The sequence below is a fragment of the Fusarium venenatum genome (genome assembly GCF_020744135.1).
Source record: "Fusarium venenatum strain MPI-CAGE-CH-0201 chromosome Unknown EDB82scaffold_2, whole genome shotgun sequence".
Lineage (NCBI taxonomy): Eukaryota > Fungi > Ascomycota > Sordariomycetes > Hypocreales > Nectriaceae > Fusarium > Fusarium venenatum.
The window spans coordinates 575714-591626 of record NW_027072130.1 but is presented as its reverse complement, the minus strand read 5'-3'; the positions used below and the strand labels follow the sequence as shown (position 1 = coordinate 591626).

Genomic DNA, 15913 nt, shown 5'->3' with positions numbered 1-15913 from the left:
CCATCTTCCCCCCACCAAAAAGAAGCGATCAGAAGCTGAAATGTAACGCTCTGCTGGTGCATTCGCCAATTGGCCAATAGCCGGCGGAAAAATGTTCGACTATGCAACTAGAGAATCTTCAGGAGACAGGCTAAATCTGGGGGCGGCCGCTACTAAGCATGCATTAAATTTCTGGGTCTGGGCCTTAGTAGTGGATCCCTGCCCTGGAATATACATAAATAAACTGCAAAGCCTCGTTTCAATTGACAACGTTTCCCATGTTAACACCATTCTCGCTATCCCGAGCAACTCCTGCCCATTATGCCCTTCAAATCGAAAAAGGCGAATCTTTGGTTCTGTTGTCTTATTGCTTGCACTTGTATGGCTGTAAATGGTTATGATTCCTCTACTTTCAACGCAGCGCAGGGATCAGTTCATTTCATGAACTACTTTGGCAATCCCGTATATTCCCATCCCACCAACATATCCTTGACCTGAACTAATTAACGGCCAGTCTCCAACTGCTATCGGTTCGGTCAATACCGCCATGGCAGTATGTGGTATCATAGCAGGTAATCATCCATGATTCCGGGCCATCGGATTAATCCTCATTCTTCGTCTTCCAGGCGTTTTCTTCTCAGCTCCAAATTCCGACCGATTCGGCCGCAGGTCGACTATGTGGATTGGTGCCATATTTGTCATCATCTCAACTTTCATTTCGACATTTACACCTCCTGCCATTGGTGGCTTCATCGCCAGCCGCGCCATCACGGGTTTTGGTCAGGGATTGATGATGCCAGCTGGACCGGTTTATGTCAATGAAATAGCGCCGGCTAATCTCAGAGGTACTATCATGAGCTTTTGGCAGCTTTTCTTTGCCGTGGGATCTTTCGTCGCATATTGGATTAACTACGGGTGCTCTAAAAATGCCGAGAGTCTCGGAGATTGGGATTGGAAGATTGTTATGCTCCTTCAAATCTTTTTCCCTGTTATCATTATATCGGGACTTTTCTTCTGTCCTGAGACCCCAAGATGGTATGCCATCCAGTACCCTACTATCTAATGATGTGTTATGCGATGCTCATGAGACTACAGGTATATCCAGAATGACAGATTTGAAGAGGCTTACCAAGTCCTCCTGGAAGTTCGTGAGAACCCAGATCTCATTGACAAAGAGATGGAGGAGATACATCAAGCCATTTCATTTGAAAAACGACAGACAAACGGCACTTGGGCCCGATACAAGTTGCTATGGACGGATAAATCTGTTAGAAAGCGCATTTGTAAGTTTTCTTTGTCTTGTGCATGCTCATTGTCTGACTTGGCTAGTCCTCGCGGCTGGCATCAATATTGGACAACAGCTTACCGGCAACAACTCCCTCGCAACCTACTCTACCATCATTTACAAAAAGGTCTTTACTTCGAACAGCCAGATACAGCTCATCAACGCTTTGGCTGGAACTTTTAATATTCTTTTTACTCTGAATGCCACATGGATGACGGATTTCTTGGGACGAAGGCCCCTCCTCCTGATTGGTGTTGCTGGTCTGGCAGTCTGCATGTTTGCAGTCGCAGCCGTAGTTACCGAAACGCCGACTCTCGAAGATGGATCCAAGACTTCCAGCGTGGGTATCGCGACTGTATTCTTGATGTTTTTGTTTGCTTTATTCTTCAAGCCTTCTTGGGGTGCGACCGTGTGGATATGGACTTCGGAGATCTTTTCCATGAACGTTCGTGCGCAAGCCGTCGCTATGACCACTCAGTGCCAGTCTATCGCAAGTATCATCCTACGTATGTATCTCTTTTCGCTGTAACCAAAATTTTGATTCACTCTAACAAATATTGCAGAACAAATTTTCCCCATCTTTCTCTCTGACCAGGGATTGTAGGTTACTCGAGTCCTGGCTGAAATCTCAATATGCTAACCTATTGGTAGCTACGCTATGTACATGTTTGGTGCTATCAATGTGGTCCTCTTCATTTTCGTTTGGTTCTGTATCCCGGAAACCAAGGGTGTGTCTCTGGAGCATATGGATGCCCTGTTTGGTGGCGTAGATCACACGGAGGTGGGAGTTGTCATGGTCACTGAGAAAACTGTCGACGATGGCAAAGCTTCTGTTCAGGTCTTCGATATCTCTGAGGTCCCTCGGGCTAAGTCTGGTAGTCCAGTGTGATGACCTCAAGGAACTCAAGACGTAGCATAGCAAGGGCTATGTAGTTATCTCTTAGCTGAGGTAATAAAAGGTTTATGCAAAGATAGTCTGTAACTAGTTTAGCTGTTTAGAAACACAACTGCCATAGGTAGTGTTAAACAATATAAATAAAATGTTCTTTATATTAACTATTTGGTATTTGTTATGAGCGCTTCCCAAGAAACCTGCGACTTCTGAGCTTTTGACCTGGCTCATTCGTTGACACCTTCTTCTTTTGAGTTTTGACCGTGGAAACCTGCACCGTTGGTTTGTGGCTCTCGTCCTTTTTCTTAGGCTTCTTTTTCTTCTTCTTCCCCCCTTCTCTTATAGCTTTCGTCGTCGCCATCGCTGGAGGCAAAACTGCCTGCGACTGACTCTTGATAGTTCCCTTGGCAGTGGTTGGGTGTTTCACAATGTCTTGACTTCCAACACCAGCACTGACAGTATTCTTCTTCTTCTTCTTCTTGGGTGGTTTTTGCGGACTGCTACTCTTGGACAGCTGTTTGTCCTTTGACGCCACGTTCAGTTCGGTTCGTGCCTGCTACTCACTTATCATGTGCTGATCTCGCTCCATAGAGTAAGTCTTATACCTTGAGGAGTTGCATATGTTTCAAGTCTTTTTCTTTCTTAGTCACACGCCATCGTATGGTAATTATAGGTATTTTGTATCTTTTCGTCCATAAAGAGACTTCATCGTGTGGCCAAATCTCATACATGAACTCACAGGCTTTTCCTTTCACGGTGGGATGAACAACTATTATCTTCGTAACAGCTCTGTTACCCAATTGACCTTTGATGATTGGCTCCTCAACCGTCTGATAATACGTCCGCCCGCTTGGGTTGAATCGCTGAGGCGGAGGCTGGGATAGGACAGTCACTACATCTCCCTGGGAGATGTACCAAGCAAAAATGACAGAAGCCCCATGAAGATATCTTGGAGACCCGGCGGTATCCTTGGATTTCTGATGAAGACTTGAGTCTGAGGGGCTAATAAGTTGTCCCAATGCAGTTGTTAATGTCTGGTAGTTGTGTTGATCGGCCCATTTCTGGGCTTGTTGACGATACATGCCGGTCCATAAGACCTGTCGGTTTGGGACACATGATTCCTGGAATTGCTGACATATATCCTTCACTTCTTGTTCATTTAACCAAAGCCCTGTAAGCTGTCGTATCATTGGTGGTAGTGACTCTGGTCGAACACCGTCGACATGAGGTTGTGCTCTGTCATCCTTTGACGTTTTCTTTTTCGCCATCGTTTGAAAATGATTGAATTGCGTTGGCCATACAATGGGACCAGAAACAAGTCTTTTATAAAGATAGTGATGTCAGGATGGCATCATGGAAGTGATAGGTATCGTATCGGGTCTATTGAACCTTGATCTCCGATCTGGCGAATACTTCAACACTAGCGACTCACCCGGACGCATTGATTAGCCGCGAACCGACCAAGAACGGGGATGTTTTTACTCCCGCGTTCGACGCCATTTTTATGAAGATAAGAAGCGACGCGTATATGAAGTTGAAGGCTAAGGCGGTTGCAGATTGAAGTGATGGGATAACAGAAGCTAATATGCCTATAGAGACATATGCAGCATTTCATACGAGCGAGAGGTGGATACAAATCTGAGAGATCTATTGTTGACATCGGCCTAAGTGAACATCACAATGTCAAGTATGTATCCTTTATCTTCGAAAAGGCTGACAGGAGACAATGGAATATATGCAACATAATGAAAGTTCTTCATGAGAACTGAAAACAAGACATGAAGTAGAGCATGGCGACTGCAGTGTTGAAAAGGGAGATTCGAATAAACGACAATGTATTCACTAAAATGGGATTTTCACAATGCACTCAGTCAGACCCTGCCGCATAAAACAACAATGTTGAATCTATTTGGCCTCTAGGATAACTCTACGGTATGTAGCAAGAGGTTGTTCAGTGGCATCGCGAAGAGCGAGAATAATATGAAGAGTCTTAAACAAAGTCAGTATATGTACAGTTCATCGGACACCTTTCACTTACATCATTAAGTTTCTTCGCAGTCTCCAACTTGACAAGGCTGCCGTCAGAGTTGAGATTGGTGATATTAACGTTGGGGCTCTGAGTCGTTAAGATAGGCTTCATCTTCAACGAAGGATCGAATCCCTCTAGTCCTCGTCCATATGCCTCGCCGGGCTCTCGGTAGTGGAACCAGTCGTACTTGAGCTCATCACTATCCGGATCCCAGCTTCCAGTTGCATCGAGAACAACGCTCTCCCCAGGCTTGTACTTGAGCTTCAGAGGTGCAGGACCACAAGATCCGTTAACAATAGCCACGGGTTGATGGTTGTTCTCGGAGTAGTTAGAGTTGACGCTCCATTTCATACGCGCAGCAAAGTCGAATTGATAATCTTCGCGCCATCGCCAAATGGTGGCAAATTTGCTAGTAAAGCTCTTTCCATTCTTACCAACAACATAGTCGGATGTATCGGCATACACTTTCGACTGACCTGAATGGTCGAGAAGAGTATACCGACCACCCCAGCTTCCAAAATCTGGTCTGTTCACATCACCGAGACCATTTTGTACAAGGGGTAGAAATGCGGGCGTGTCGCCTTCCATGATGAAACTCCAGTTCAGGTAGTGTGATCCCATTGGCCCCAAACGGATGTTCTTCTCAAGCCAATCGTTGGACACGATGGTTGAGTCTGGACCGCCTTGGTCGAAGTGACGATATTCCTCTCCCGAAATACCGTTCCATGATGCATCGGTGTATTCACTGAAGCCATGGAGAGATACAACGTACATGAGTTGCGGGTAGCGGAGACGGATCCATATTCCTGTGTCGTCTTGATCCGAGATTGCGTAGACGCGCAGCTTCTCAACAAAAGCGTCAACCGCGGCTTGACTTCTTGTGCGAGAAACATATTGAAGAGATTCAGCCAGGATGGCACTTCCTCCCCAGACTGAGACTGTTAGAGGATCGTGGGTACTGGCCTCGTCGGCTGCCTTGATGAGTGCTTTGGCACCATCGCTCAGAGTCATGTTGAGCGACTTTCGTCCATAGACTGGATGGCCTTTGTGAATCCGGCCGAGCATGGATTTATGCGAAGGATAAGGCGCACCAGAAGGGACGTTGGCATTGAGATTGTCAACAACCCTTTTGTAACCATCCAGCACACCAACGACGGACTCGTAGTCTATCTTATCAGGCATCCATGTCGAGGTTGTCACAGCAATACCCTGGATGTCTATCTCGTTGGCGTACGTGAGGAGGCGAACCAGACTCATCTGATCATCAGGCTCATTGCTGATGTCTGTGAGGACAAAGATTCTGGGCTTGTGCTCCCAACGTGCAGTCGCGCATTGTTCCTCCGAAATGGGTTGTGCTTGGGTCAGAGGGAGATAATTGAACAGGGCGAATGCCCCAAGTGCCTGCGTAAACATTGCGGGTGTGGTGAAATTGAGCGCAAATGAAGCGTCCATTGCCATTGTCGTGGAAGATACTGTCTTTTATATCGCGCGGATCGGCAAAGTGCTCATCGTCATGTAATAGAAGGAGTGGGGTTACTCCGCGTATAGTTTAAAGACAAATCCTGCTTCACTTGGATATCTTCATGGAGAAATATCGGTAACCCCATGAACGGAGCGACGATCTTGTACATAGTGGCCATAGTGTCGTAGCATCGCGGGGATTGAGGAGATTGTGGGGATGAAGCTAGTCTAGTTCGCCTAAATACTACCTCGGAGTTGCGATCTTGAGAACCAAGTCTCTTGACAGCTCCAGATTGCAACCTTCCCGCCTTTTCCTAATTGCCTCACTACTCCGATGTAGTTCCGACATAATAGAATCAAGTCCTATTGTTTCCCCATTTCTCGAAATGGGGACTAGCTTTCCCGACCTCTTCCGAAATATGCCTCCGACCAATACAGCCTCAATGTCACGAGACTCGCTATACCCAACAATAGCTGCCACCGTATTTTCCCTCGCAGAAGCTCCAAAGGCCAGTGACGAAGTTCTGGAAAAGACTAAGATATCTGCCCGTTTACCAACTTTGATTGAACCAATCTGGTCTTGCATGCCAACAGCCCTGGCACCTTGGATTGTTGCTTTGTTAAACACATCATACGTCGTCTCGTTGAACTTGACTGGCTTTTTACCTTCACCCTTGAGCTCTAGAGTCTTTTGAAGACGAGATAAAAGTAGGGCGTTGCGTGCGGCCTGCATGAGACTCGAGGAGTTCAAAAAGTGGCAGTCAGCGCCCAAAGAAGTATTTAGTCCAGGCTCGAATAGAAGAGGCCATCCCATAGAGCCTTGAGCTTCTGTAGCTGGAGTGCAAGAAAGTGGAATCTGGCGTTGAGAAAGCATGGCCAAGTCTGATTTGTCAAGGTAATTTCCGTGAGAAAGGACGATGGTATAGTCATTTTCTGGTGAAGGGAAGAGCGAATATCTTTCCAGAGCTTGAGGTGTGGATGGTCCTGTTGAACATTGTCAGTATGTATAATCCGGTGCTGTCGACAATCTTACCAAAGTTTCCACAGTGCGATGTAATGAGCTTGACCCCAGCCTTGACGGCTCTGTGAAATAGTTTCTCTACTTCATGTTGAGGTAAGTGGTAATTGTCAAATGCAACACCTATTGTGACACGTCCATCGGCGAATGGACCTTTCTCAACCAGGCTCTCTACGTGCTCGACATAAGTATCGGACACAGATGTAACTCGGGGAATACAGGACTCGGCATCCCACTTGGCGAGGTTCAGAAATGTTTCAGCATATGCAAACACACCTCGGATGCCCGAGTCAGTAAATGCAGCTACAGCTGCCTCAGCTGCCGTGTAATAATTAGCATCGATTATGTGTATCGGGTACAAGAACAGCTTACCGTGCTCCGGGGTGCGACATCCATGGCAGTGGTCAAGGACGAAAGTTGTCCCAGCATCAAGTGCTTCTAAGCAACCTGCCACTTGACCCCAGTAAATGTCGTCGGGGGTGTAGTTGAAAGATTGCAGGAGATCTGCATAGGCTTTCAGTTATTTACTATCATGAATGGCCGATGTGACGTCTACTCACCATCGGAGAAGTAGTCCAGCCAGCAGTTATTTAAGCCATAGCCCTTGAGCTGTGTTTGCCATAAATGATGGTGAGTGTCGACAAATCCGGGACTGATAATCTTGTTGGCACAGTCTAAAACCTCAGTAACCTTGGCATGAGAAATATTCTTTCCTACTTCCTTGATCACTCCATCTGAGATTAGAATATCGCAGTTGTTGAGAACGCGTATGCGATCGTTTTCATCGTGGACTATGACTGAGCCGTTCTGCAAAAGAATACTCTGAGACATGTTTGCGTGTAGGCACCGATGATTTCAAAACTCACAGTTCAGCAAAATTAAAACACAGGACCAACCAGGAAGATAATAAAGACGTTGTAGGTTGTGTCCATGCTTCAGTTTCGGGATGTGGAGAGCGGTGATCGGCATATGAAACCCTGGCCATGTCGGCGATTTTGCAAAAGCGAAGGCCGAGGCCGAAGCACGAACACCGACAGCATACTCATATATTTTATTATCTAGAAATTGTGGTAGAACATATATGTTGCTGAGAAATGATCGGTGTCGCGTCGTGCTCGGTAAATGTGTTATCAGGGAGATTTCGCGAGAGGGGAACGAGTTATAAACCCAAAGCTATACGCCCAGGTGAATGTAAATATCGCAGTGGGATATGTGTATCGTTGCTATACTCACTCGTCGAGCCTTTATCGACTGTTAGAACGAAGCTGTTCTGGACACACGATTTTAGTATCGCGTTTTGACGAAACCTCAAATGAGGAAGAGGAATGAGTAGATCCGCCTAATTGCGGAAGACAACTGAAACAGCATTATTCTACAAAAAGAAGATCAGGAAGCCAAGGAGCACGATGAGACATCAGAAGGGCAGCACAAATGAATTGAACTAAATTTATTTATCTAGAACGTAAGGAAGACGCGTCTCACAACCGATGCAATCAGCGTACTCAAAAGTGGGGAGTAAAAAGAGGAAATAAAAAGAAGAAATAAAAAAAGATGGAAGGGGTCAAGCCATACTGGCTACAGGGTAGTTAGTCTTCTTGGTCGAGGTGCCTTATCCCTCCCCAACCTTTCTGTAGGCTCCTAAAAATCAACCATTTTCATCATTCCGATTCTTTGAAAAGTCTCGAGCCACTTTGAAAGATTTTTAATTTCAGCCTTTGGCACTTTCTTATGAGACTTTGCAACGTCCGAGTTGAGAAAGGTCTCCTCAGCCTGATTCCAGATTTAGCAAATTTCTCCGTCAATTGTATGGGATGCTGCACCCTAGCCAAAATGCGATTGTGGTTTAATTGAAGAAACGTCGATGACGCTCTGAACCGACTTTTGTGCTAGCTATTTGCTTGGGCTCCAAAACATGCTTGTTTTTAGCTGTAACACATGAAGAGAACGCGATGAGAACTTTTGACCTTGAACTACCTCCAGCGGCTTCCCCACGGGACATGTTGGAGAGGAGGTACCGTCGCCACAGTCTGCTTGATTTGACATGGGGGTTTTCCGTTATGCTGACAGATCAGGCTCTGGCGTTACCTATATACGAGATGGCTTGCATTGATATGCAGGACTTGTCATAGCCAAGCCGAGAGACTGGCCACATTTGTACGCATTGATCAGCGTGTCAGCAAGCCTGAAAATGGTTTCGGCCTATTAAAAGTAGACACATATAAAATGAGTTAGGAGTGACGGCCATGTTATATGCAGCCATCAATGATTGCTAAAGCTGTTCTTGCTGATTGAAATGCTAGTAGCCGGCATCGTATTATACGGGATCTGCGAAAGCGGTTGGCAATATGCAACAAGAGACAGGGATTAACTAACTGTTATCTTAGTAGGTTAATCCTGACGAATTTCTTTGACAAGTAGACTATAACCTAGATATAAGTAATAGCAGTGGGAGATATATGTAAATGAGTGTGCAGAAACTTCACTTTATTTAGATAAGTATAACATGTCCATGGAGTATAATCAAATGTTACAGGCGGTCATGCCTTCAAGCGCAGAATAGAAATCGGCCAAATCTGGCTTTTCATCTCCGGCTGGAATGCACAGAGAAAGCATCTTCATGAACGCAGTCCCAAGTCGAAATGCTGCAACTCCCTCAGTAATATATCGCCTATGCATCCACTGTGATAAAACTGCAATATCACTTAATTTCACGTCGATGCTACCACTAGTGTCGATGCGCTTCTTTACTATCTTTCGAAGGGGCGTCCATTCTGCGATCTCAATCAGAATACAGCCGAGAGAGTATGCGTCCATGTAGCGCTCGAAGCTCTCACAAGGTTCTCCTAGAGCTTTGGCATGCCGATAGATGTCCCTTAAGGGGTTGGTAGACGGTTGTTCGCTGATTTCAGTCGGCGAACCTTGTCGTGCAAAGGAGAAGCCACAGAGATATGGTCGACCTAGATGGTCAGTCGACTGAGTGGACCGTGGAGAGACGAGTAGAATGTTCTCAGACCGGACGTCTTTATGGAGCCAGCCGGCGGTGTGGAAGCTGAGGAGTGCCTGGCAAACCTGTACAGCTAAACCAAGACGTGTGCCAGCATCTGGCAATGGCCCGTTGGATCTTGATAATGCGCTGAGAAGGGAACGGGGCTTCTCAATGCTGGAAGGAAATTGAAACACCAACCGGAAGCCCCCTTGCTCTTCAGTGTATCCCAGGCATGGGAATGTCTGAAAGGATGACGTAGGAGGTTGAGAGAGTAGAAGTACAAGAGCTTCGACACGTGGTTTTAGCTTCATTTTCATGTTCGACTGTACGCGCTTCTCTTCTATCAGCACTATGGCTTCCTGGTATAGAGCCGATCCGATGGTAGATGACAGCATGTCAATCCCAGTCAGTTCGGAATGGTCCAGAACCAACGGATTACGTGTTGGTGCTACACGGCTGTTCCCATCATCGGTGGGCTCTACGTGCCGTGCATGCTTGTCACAAGATGTGAGAGAAATATGTCGTGCCTTCAGACCTGCCGAAGCAGCGAGGGTGTTGTTCATGTCAGCATCTGTGGCCGAGTTGTGGAGAGATTTCTGGAGATCCTGAAGACCCTCAATGTCTTTGCTCGTTTGGATCACAAGTTGAAGGGTCTGGTTGACGGCACGAGAGGTTTGGAGCCGGTGAGAAACATCCAAGAGTGACCAAAGCCCATCAACAAGGCTAGTAACATCTCTCACCAGCTCTGCATACCTTTTCTTGTCGACGGCGGCCCACCAGAGACGCTTTGGGAACCGATTCGCCGTGCTGACTTTTGACGAACGATCTAGAATTGCCTGGCGAGTCTCCAATGATACAATATTCGAGATGATTGACGAAGTTGAGTTGCCTGGGGTGACTGTCGTTTCAGCAGGGACTAACTCATCCACTTCATCCTGCATAGACACGAGTTCCAACTTGTAGCGCTTTTTCAAAGCTTCTGCTGAGGAGAGAAGCTGCTCTAGCTGGGAAAGAACGACAGCAGCAGCGTGCTGGTTAGACCTTGTTGATGCATCGTGTTTGGGGGACCCAAGGCCCATTGCCCTAGCCCACTCGATGAGTCGATATTCTTGAAGCACGAGCTTCGTTCGTTCAATGGCTGCGTCCTTTCCGATGTTTCGAGCGTCAGTTATCAATGCAAACCCTTTAACGCAGCTGGCAAAGAGGTCGAAAGAAAGCGTTACCACAGCTAGGGCTGTTCCGGGGTCCATCGTGGGCGTGTGTCACACGGGCGTCGAGTGTTTTTCCCCTATAAACCCCTTGAGAGATTTGACTCTCTATATCTGATTATCGATGGACATGCGGGATTTATCATTGATGGCTTACAGTGTTCGTAACCTTATTGGACAAGGCGAGTGCAGCCTAGTCAACCTGGCAAGGACTTATTGCTTATTTTGTTTTTGCGCGAGGGACATGAAAATGCAATTATCCGATATTTGGATCCCTGAAGGTTCTTGTACTGGTCTTGTCTACCGTCTAGGCCTCTATCAGCCGTCTACCAGCCATCCACACTTCGTCAAGATGCATTTATTCACGCTGTTACTATGTGATAAATAGTTCAACTCTTATCTCTTCTAAGTGCTCTCTTTGATAATAATGGTCGAGCTTTCCTGGCATTTCGTACGAGGGTGAGACAGGACAAGGCAAGCTGCCACATCTCAGCCGCAAACCGGTAGTTACATAAGGGATGCATGATTATCTCCTTATTAGTGATATGAGATCCTTAATTGGAGGTTGGGTGAGGGGTTGTTCCTTTGGGGTTCCCCGCCTGATCGGAACTACCATCACCACTTCCCATTCTCATCCATACTATAACTAGAGCTACTGAGACCTCTATTATCCAATAGCTGATTCCCTGGAACGAAATGGACTCCTTGTCGGGAAGAAGTCTTACATCGTCTAGGGGAGGGCCTTCCAGTCCTACCTCTTCGACGCCGTGTGACCCTTCAACTTCGGACGACGAAACGTTCATCCCAAACGCCTTGGACTTTGCATATCGAGCGTTCTTGGCCGAGAATACAGTGAGACTATCGATCCCGCCGGTGTATTCCAACGCGCAAGCCGTGGACAGCGCTTCATTTGCCGGCCGAGGTGCAAGCTTCGCCGTATATCGGCGTCGTATCCCACCCCAGAAGCGCCTGACGTCACTTACAGACCTCGGTGGCTGGTCGGTCGAGGTGGAAGACAAACGAAATCTGCCGGACACAGTCGCCTACAAGGTTCCTGTCATCGAGTTCACCGACAAAGGCGAAGCCACGCACACGTCCCGGCATGCCATAAACGCAGCAATCATGGAACTGTCTCTCTCGGCACACCAACCAATCCTACAACACCCAAATCTCGTTGACTTTCTTGGATTGGCATGGGGCACAAATCCATTTAATCACATGCAGATGCTGCCGGTCATTATTGTGGAGTTTGCGGAATGTGGGAGCCTCTCGCAACTGCAGCAACGGGAATATCTCAGCATCGAGACTCGGCGTAAGCTCTGTCTTGACGTCTGCCATGGTCTTCATATGCTTCATTCATGCGGCGTTGTCCATGGTGATATCAAAGCAGAGAATGTCTTGGTTTTTCCCGATGAGACGCACAAGTACAAAGCTAAGCTAAGCGATTTTGGCTACTCCCTAGTCTTGGATGTCCAATACGGTGGCCTCTTGTTGGGAGGAACTCGGCCATGGAAGGCCCCCGAGACTAAGACAGCGGTCCAGGTATCAGAAGCAAAATATACGGACATATACTCCTTGGCCCTCCTCATCTGGTCCACATTTGCGCATGGTCGCAACATTTTCAGGCTCCTTTCGGACCCATCCAAGCATGGCGAAGAATTCTATGCGGAAGCCGAGAGAATGAAAGAAACTGGAAAGCTAGCTGAACAGACAGATCTTTCTACTTGGTACTGGAAAGTAATTATGTGCTCTCCTTATAGTGGCTCCCTCCCATCCAGCGAGCAATTGCTTCATTATCAACAGCAATTCCAACGAATTAATGGACAGACCGAAGATACTGCAGGTACTATTGACAGCATGGAAAGGTTTCTATGTACCATTCCAGTCATATATGCTCCAGTGTTTGAGCCAATGAAGCAACTGTTCATTTCAAGTGTTCAACGTTTTGGTTTATACAGCGCGATGCAAAGAGCTGTGATAATTGGCTTATCGAATGAGCCAACCCGAAGGGATCTCGACCAAATCATGGCGTCCCTGGGCCATGATGGTTTATTTACTCAAGAAAGGTACTCACATCGCTATTTAACATCATACTATCGGAAATTGACCGAGTCAGTGCGGATCCGGATCAAGTGTTGAAATCGAATCTAATGGTAGGTTACAATAGCCTTATATGACGAGTGCGTTGAAAACTCATATCGCATAGCAACATGAATTCCAGTGGCATCACTGGACCAAGATGGACCCCTCAATTCAAAGGTACCTCACAACAACATATATCCAGAGAGGCGAAGAGAGGATGAAAGAGGATATGCTGAACCCACCGGAGGCCTTTCTTCTCACCAGTCTCTACATCAATGGATATGGTATAGACAAGGATACATCAAGCGCATCCAGGTGGCTCTTCCACGCCTGGCGAGTAGATCACCCACTTTCGGCAGCGTACGGGTACCGAATTGCGCGTGCGATTGGTATCGAGTTTGATAACACAGAGCGTGTAGTCTTATCGCTAAGATCAATGGCCCTGCGTGGTTCAAGAACCGCTCTCGAAGACCTCGCAATCATATCTAATGATGATTACCAGGAAACGAGGAGAATTATTCGCAACGGCCTCTCAGGGACAGGCGCCAATCATTTTTCCGAAGAAGAAATGCTTCACGGATTCCGGTACGGAATGTGGATAAAGACTTTTGGAAACATCCCCATCTTACTCGAGAATTTTTCTCGACTGCAAAACATCGCCGATTACACGATTAACAAGAGAGGTGACCGCATCCTTCATATGGCCGCAAGTTGTGGACAAACAGAGGCGATTGAGGCTCTTATAAATCGGTTTCCCTCTCTTACTGTCGATCAGATCAATGACCAAGGCGAGACACCGCTTCTTTGCGCATGCCGCGCCGGCCAAACTCGCACAGTCTTGTGGCTCACCTCTCATGGAGCAACGGCATCAATAGAGGCACGTAACGGAGAGTCACCACTTCATTGGCTGATCTCTTTTGATGATGAAGAGGTAGAAAGGGTCGGTCCAGCACTGATCCAAACTGGTGCAGATACAACAGCGAAGACATCAACCATTATAACCTACCAAGCGGACTTTCCGGCGTCGGTAGTTCCTGATAGGCTCCCGGAGGGTTATGCTGTCGGATGGGGTGAGTGTTTTCTATCGTAATACCTTTCCTAACCTCTTCTATAAACTGGACTACTGGTTTATTCAAGTATCAGAGAGGCTGATATGAGACCTAGCAACTCACTGTGACCGCCCTAAGATTGTGAAATTCCTGCTATCCAACATGGCCGATCCACGGATATGTAATGTAAAGTGGTATCACGCAAACAGTGCGTTGAGGATTGGCGCATCGCAACTTCGTTCAGAGTGTTTGGAATTGATGATGCACGCCATCGAGCAATACTATGTCGAGCGAGGGGTAGGAAAATCCTACGGCTTCTTAGTATCGGAACTCCTTGAGCAAGCTGTTCATGGCAGTAGTCTGTTTGATATGATCCTTTATCATGGCCCGAATTATCAACAGGCGATGGAATCAACATTCAACTGTCTGCTGTCCAGGGCCAGCAGGGTTGCTTATGGCGCATACGGTGGGTTCAAGCAGACACTTCTCTATTTCGCCGTTTCGCTAGCCCGAGATGAATTGGTTGAATATCTCCTCAAACACGGAGCCGATGCTATCAAATCTGGAATAGACGATGATGAAGAAGTTGTTGAATCTCAGGATGTTGGGGCGTTCAAAACCGCCGATATCAATCGCCCAAGCGGCATTGACATGCAAACGCCGCTCTTAGAGGCAGTTCGATGGAATCGTCCTACAATGGTTAATCTTCTCCTCGACCATGGTGCACAGGCCACTGAAACTTCCAAGAATCCATTCAGTGGGCAGGATTCGACGTGGACCGCTCTCCATATCTTGGCCTATGCAGGGCAAGATGATACGCGGCTGGTCCCACAACTTCTCGAGCACGGAGCGGCCATCGACGGCCTCCCAGACCATTTCCGCACAACTGAATCCCCACTACTCATCGCCGTGCAGAACGACTCCTTCCATCTTGCTGACAGTCTTATATCGAATGGCGCCGACGTGAACTTCACTACCCTGAGCTGCGGCCACCTAACCTTGTCAAACCCCACAACCATCCTCGGTCATGTTGTCGCCACCAACGCGCGTAACTCGATCGCACGTCTCCGCTATCTTCTTGACAACGCATCGATACGTGGTGGCTTGCACTTTATCGTAGAGCCAGCTCGGCAGTGGACGGCACTACACCGCGCCGCAGCCGCTTATATTGACGTCGAGTTCCGCGGGACGGATGTGACCGAGGCGGCTGAGCTGAACTGGCCTGACGTCGATTGGGGTGCAAACCGCGAAATTCTAAACGAGCTACTCGGTCATTTTAACGACCCGGAGCAGCTTAACACGGTCGATCAAAGCGGGCAAACGCCGATGCACCTGGCGGTTCTCGCGGGGAACGAGGCTGCAGTGAGATTGCTTCTCGATCATGGTGCCCGCGGCGATGTGCCAAGCTTGGGTGGCCAGGGTGCCACAGCCGCCGATATAGCATTTGAGGTACAGATGGGGATGTTGTCTATGATAGGAGACACTGGTCGGCCAGGCAGGGAAGAGGTGGCGGCTCGGAAGCAATGCAGCGATTATCTGAATCCGACAACCCAGTCTTCAGCACATGCTCAACCCGCATTAGTCTAAACTCAGCGTCCTACTTATTTAAGAGTTTCTATACTCTACTACTCAAATTAATCCAAGCCCGCGCCTTACAGAAAATATTGAATAAGTGATACCGATGTCCACCTTTGTTATATCGTTTCGCAATGGATGGGTGGATGTAGCAGTTTCCCATTGACAATGCCTCTCCCGAAAGGTGTATAATTTTCAAATTCTTATATGAGTTCTTGCCATCATATTGGATCCGTGAAATACTGTTAAACTGCTCATAATATAATGGAATTCCCAAATTCTTACTAAAATCTACCAGTTTATTAAAGAGCTCAGAATGTGCACTAAAACACTTATTTAAGTCAGAATA

At 47.3% G+C, this 15913-nt stretch overlaps 6 protein-coding genes across 6 annotated transcripts; 2 read left to right on the top strand and 4 right to left on the bottom strand.

The window, feature by feature from the left end:
* Window positions 1–256: 256 nt before the first annotated feature.
* Window positions 257–2310, top strand: EDB82DRAFT_494483 (general substrate transporter). Its single transcript, XM_025732952.2, has 7 exons — window positions 257–441; window positions 494–551; window positions 606–1014; window positions 1075–1262; window positions 1309–1770; window positions 1828–1864; window positions 1916–2310. Exons 1-7 carry the CDS (start codon window positions 301–303, stop codon window positions 2151–2153), a joined length of 1533 nt encoding a protein of 510 aa, XP_025583907.1. The 5' UTR covers window positions 257–300; the 3' UTR covers window positions 2154–2310.
* Window positions 2310–3426, bottom strand: EDB82DRAFT_534978 (uncharacterized protein; the record flags this gene model as incomplete). The annotated part of the gene is made up of 2 exons (XM_025732951.2): window positions 2310–2709; window positions 2762–3426. Coding segments are annotated over 2 exons (1040 nt in total), but the record flags the coding sequence as incomplete, so codon positions are not given.
* A 635-nt stretch (window positions 3427–4061) lies between these two features.
* Window positions 4062–5598, bottom strand: EDB82DRAFT_473611 (uncharacterized protein; the record flags this gene model as incomplete). The annotated part of the gene is made up of 2 exons (XM_025732950.2): window positions 4062–4145; window positions 4195–5598. 2 exons carry the CDS (start codon window positions 5596–5598, stop codon window positions 4062–4064), a joined length of 1488 nt encoding a protein of 495 aa, XP_025583905.2.
* A 238-nt stretch (window positions 5599–5836) lies between these two features.
* EDB82DRAFT_121492 (uncharacterized protein) lies at window positions 5837–7569 on the bottom strand. Its single transcript, XM_025732949.2, has 4 exons — window positions 7225–7569; window positions 7037–7168; window positions 6680–6982; window positions 5837–6630 (listed from the first exon to the last, which is right to left on the bottom strand). The coding sequence occupies exons 1-4, from the start codon at window positions 7493–7495 to the stop codon at window positions 5891–5893; spliced, it is 1446 nt and encodes a 481-aa protein (XP_025583904.1). The 5' UTR covers window positions 7496–7569; the 3' UTR covers window positions 5837–5890.
* Window positions 7570–8964: 1395 nt separating this feature from the next.
* EDB82DRAFT_121479 (prion-inhibition and propagation-domain-containing protein) lies at window positions 8965–11287 on the bottom strand. The gene is made up of 3 exons (XM_065607015.1): window positions 10874–11287; window positions 9038–10795; window positions 8965–8989 (listed from the first exon to the last, which is right to left on the bottom strand). The coding sequence occupies exons 1-2, from the start codon at window positions 10898–10900 to the stop codon at window positions 9185–9187; spliced, it is 1638 nt and encodes a 545-aa protein (XP_065464445.1). The 5' UTR covers window positions 10901–11287; the 3' UTR covers window positions 8965–8989; window positions 9038–9184.
* A 267-nt stretch (window positions 11288–11554) lies between these two features.
* On the top strand, window positions 11555–15839 carry EDB82DRAFT_553634 (uncharacterized protein; the record flags this gene model as incomplete). The annotated part of the gene is made up of 4 exons (XM_065609617.1): window positions 11555–12905; window positions 12971–13011; window positions 13065–14016; window positions 14099–15839. 4 exons carry the CDS (start codon window positions 11555–11557, stop codon window positions 15574–15576), a joined length of 3822 nt encoding a protein of 1273 aa, XP_065464444.1. The 3' UTR covers window positions 15577–15839.
* Between the last annotated feature and the right edge of the window lie 74 nt (window positions 15840–15913).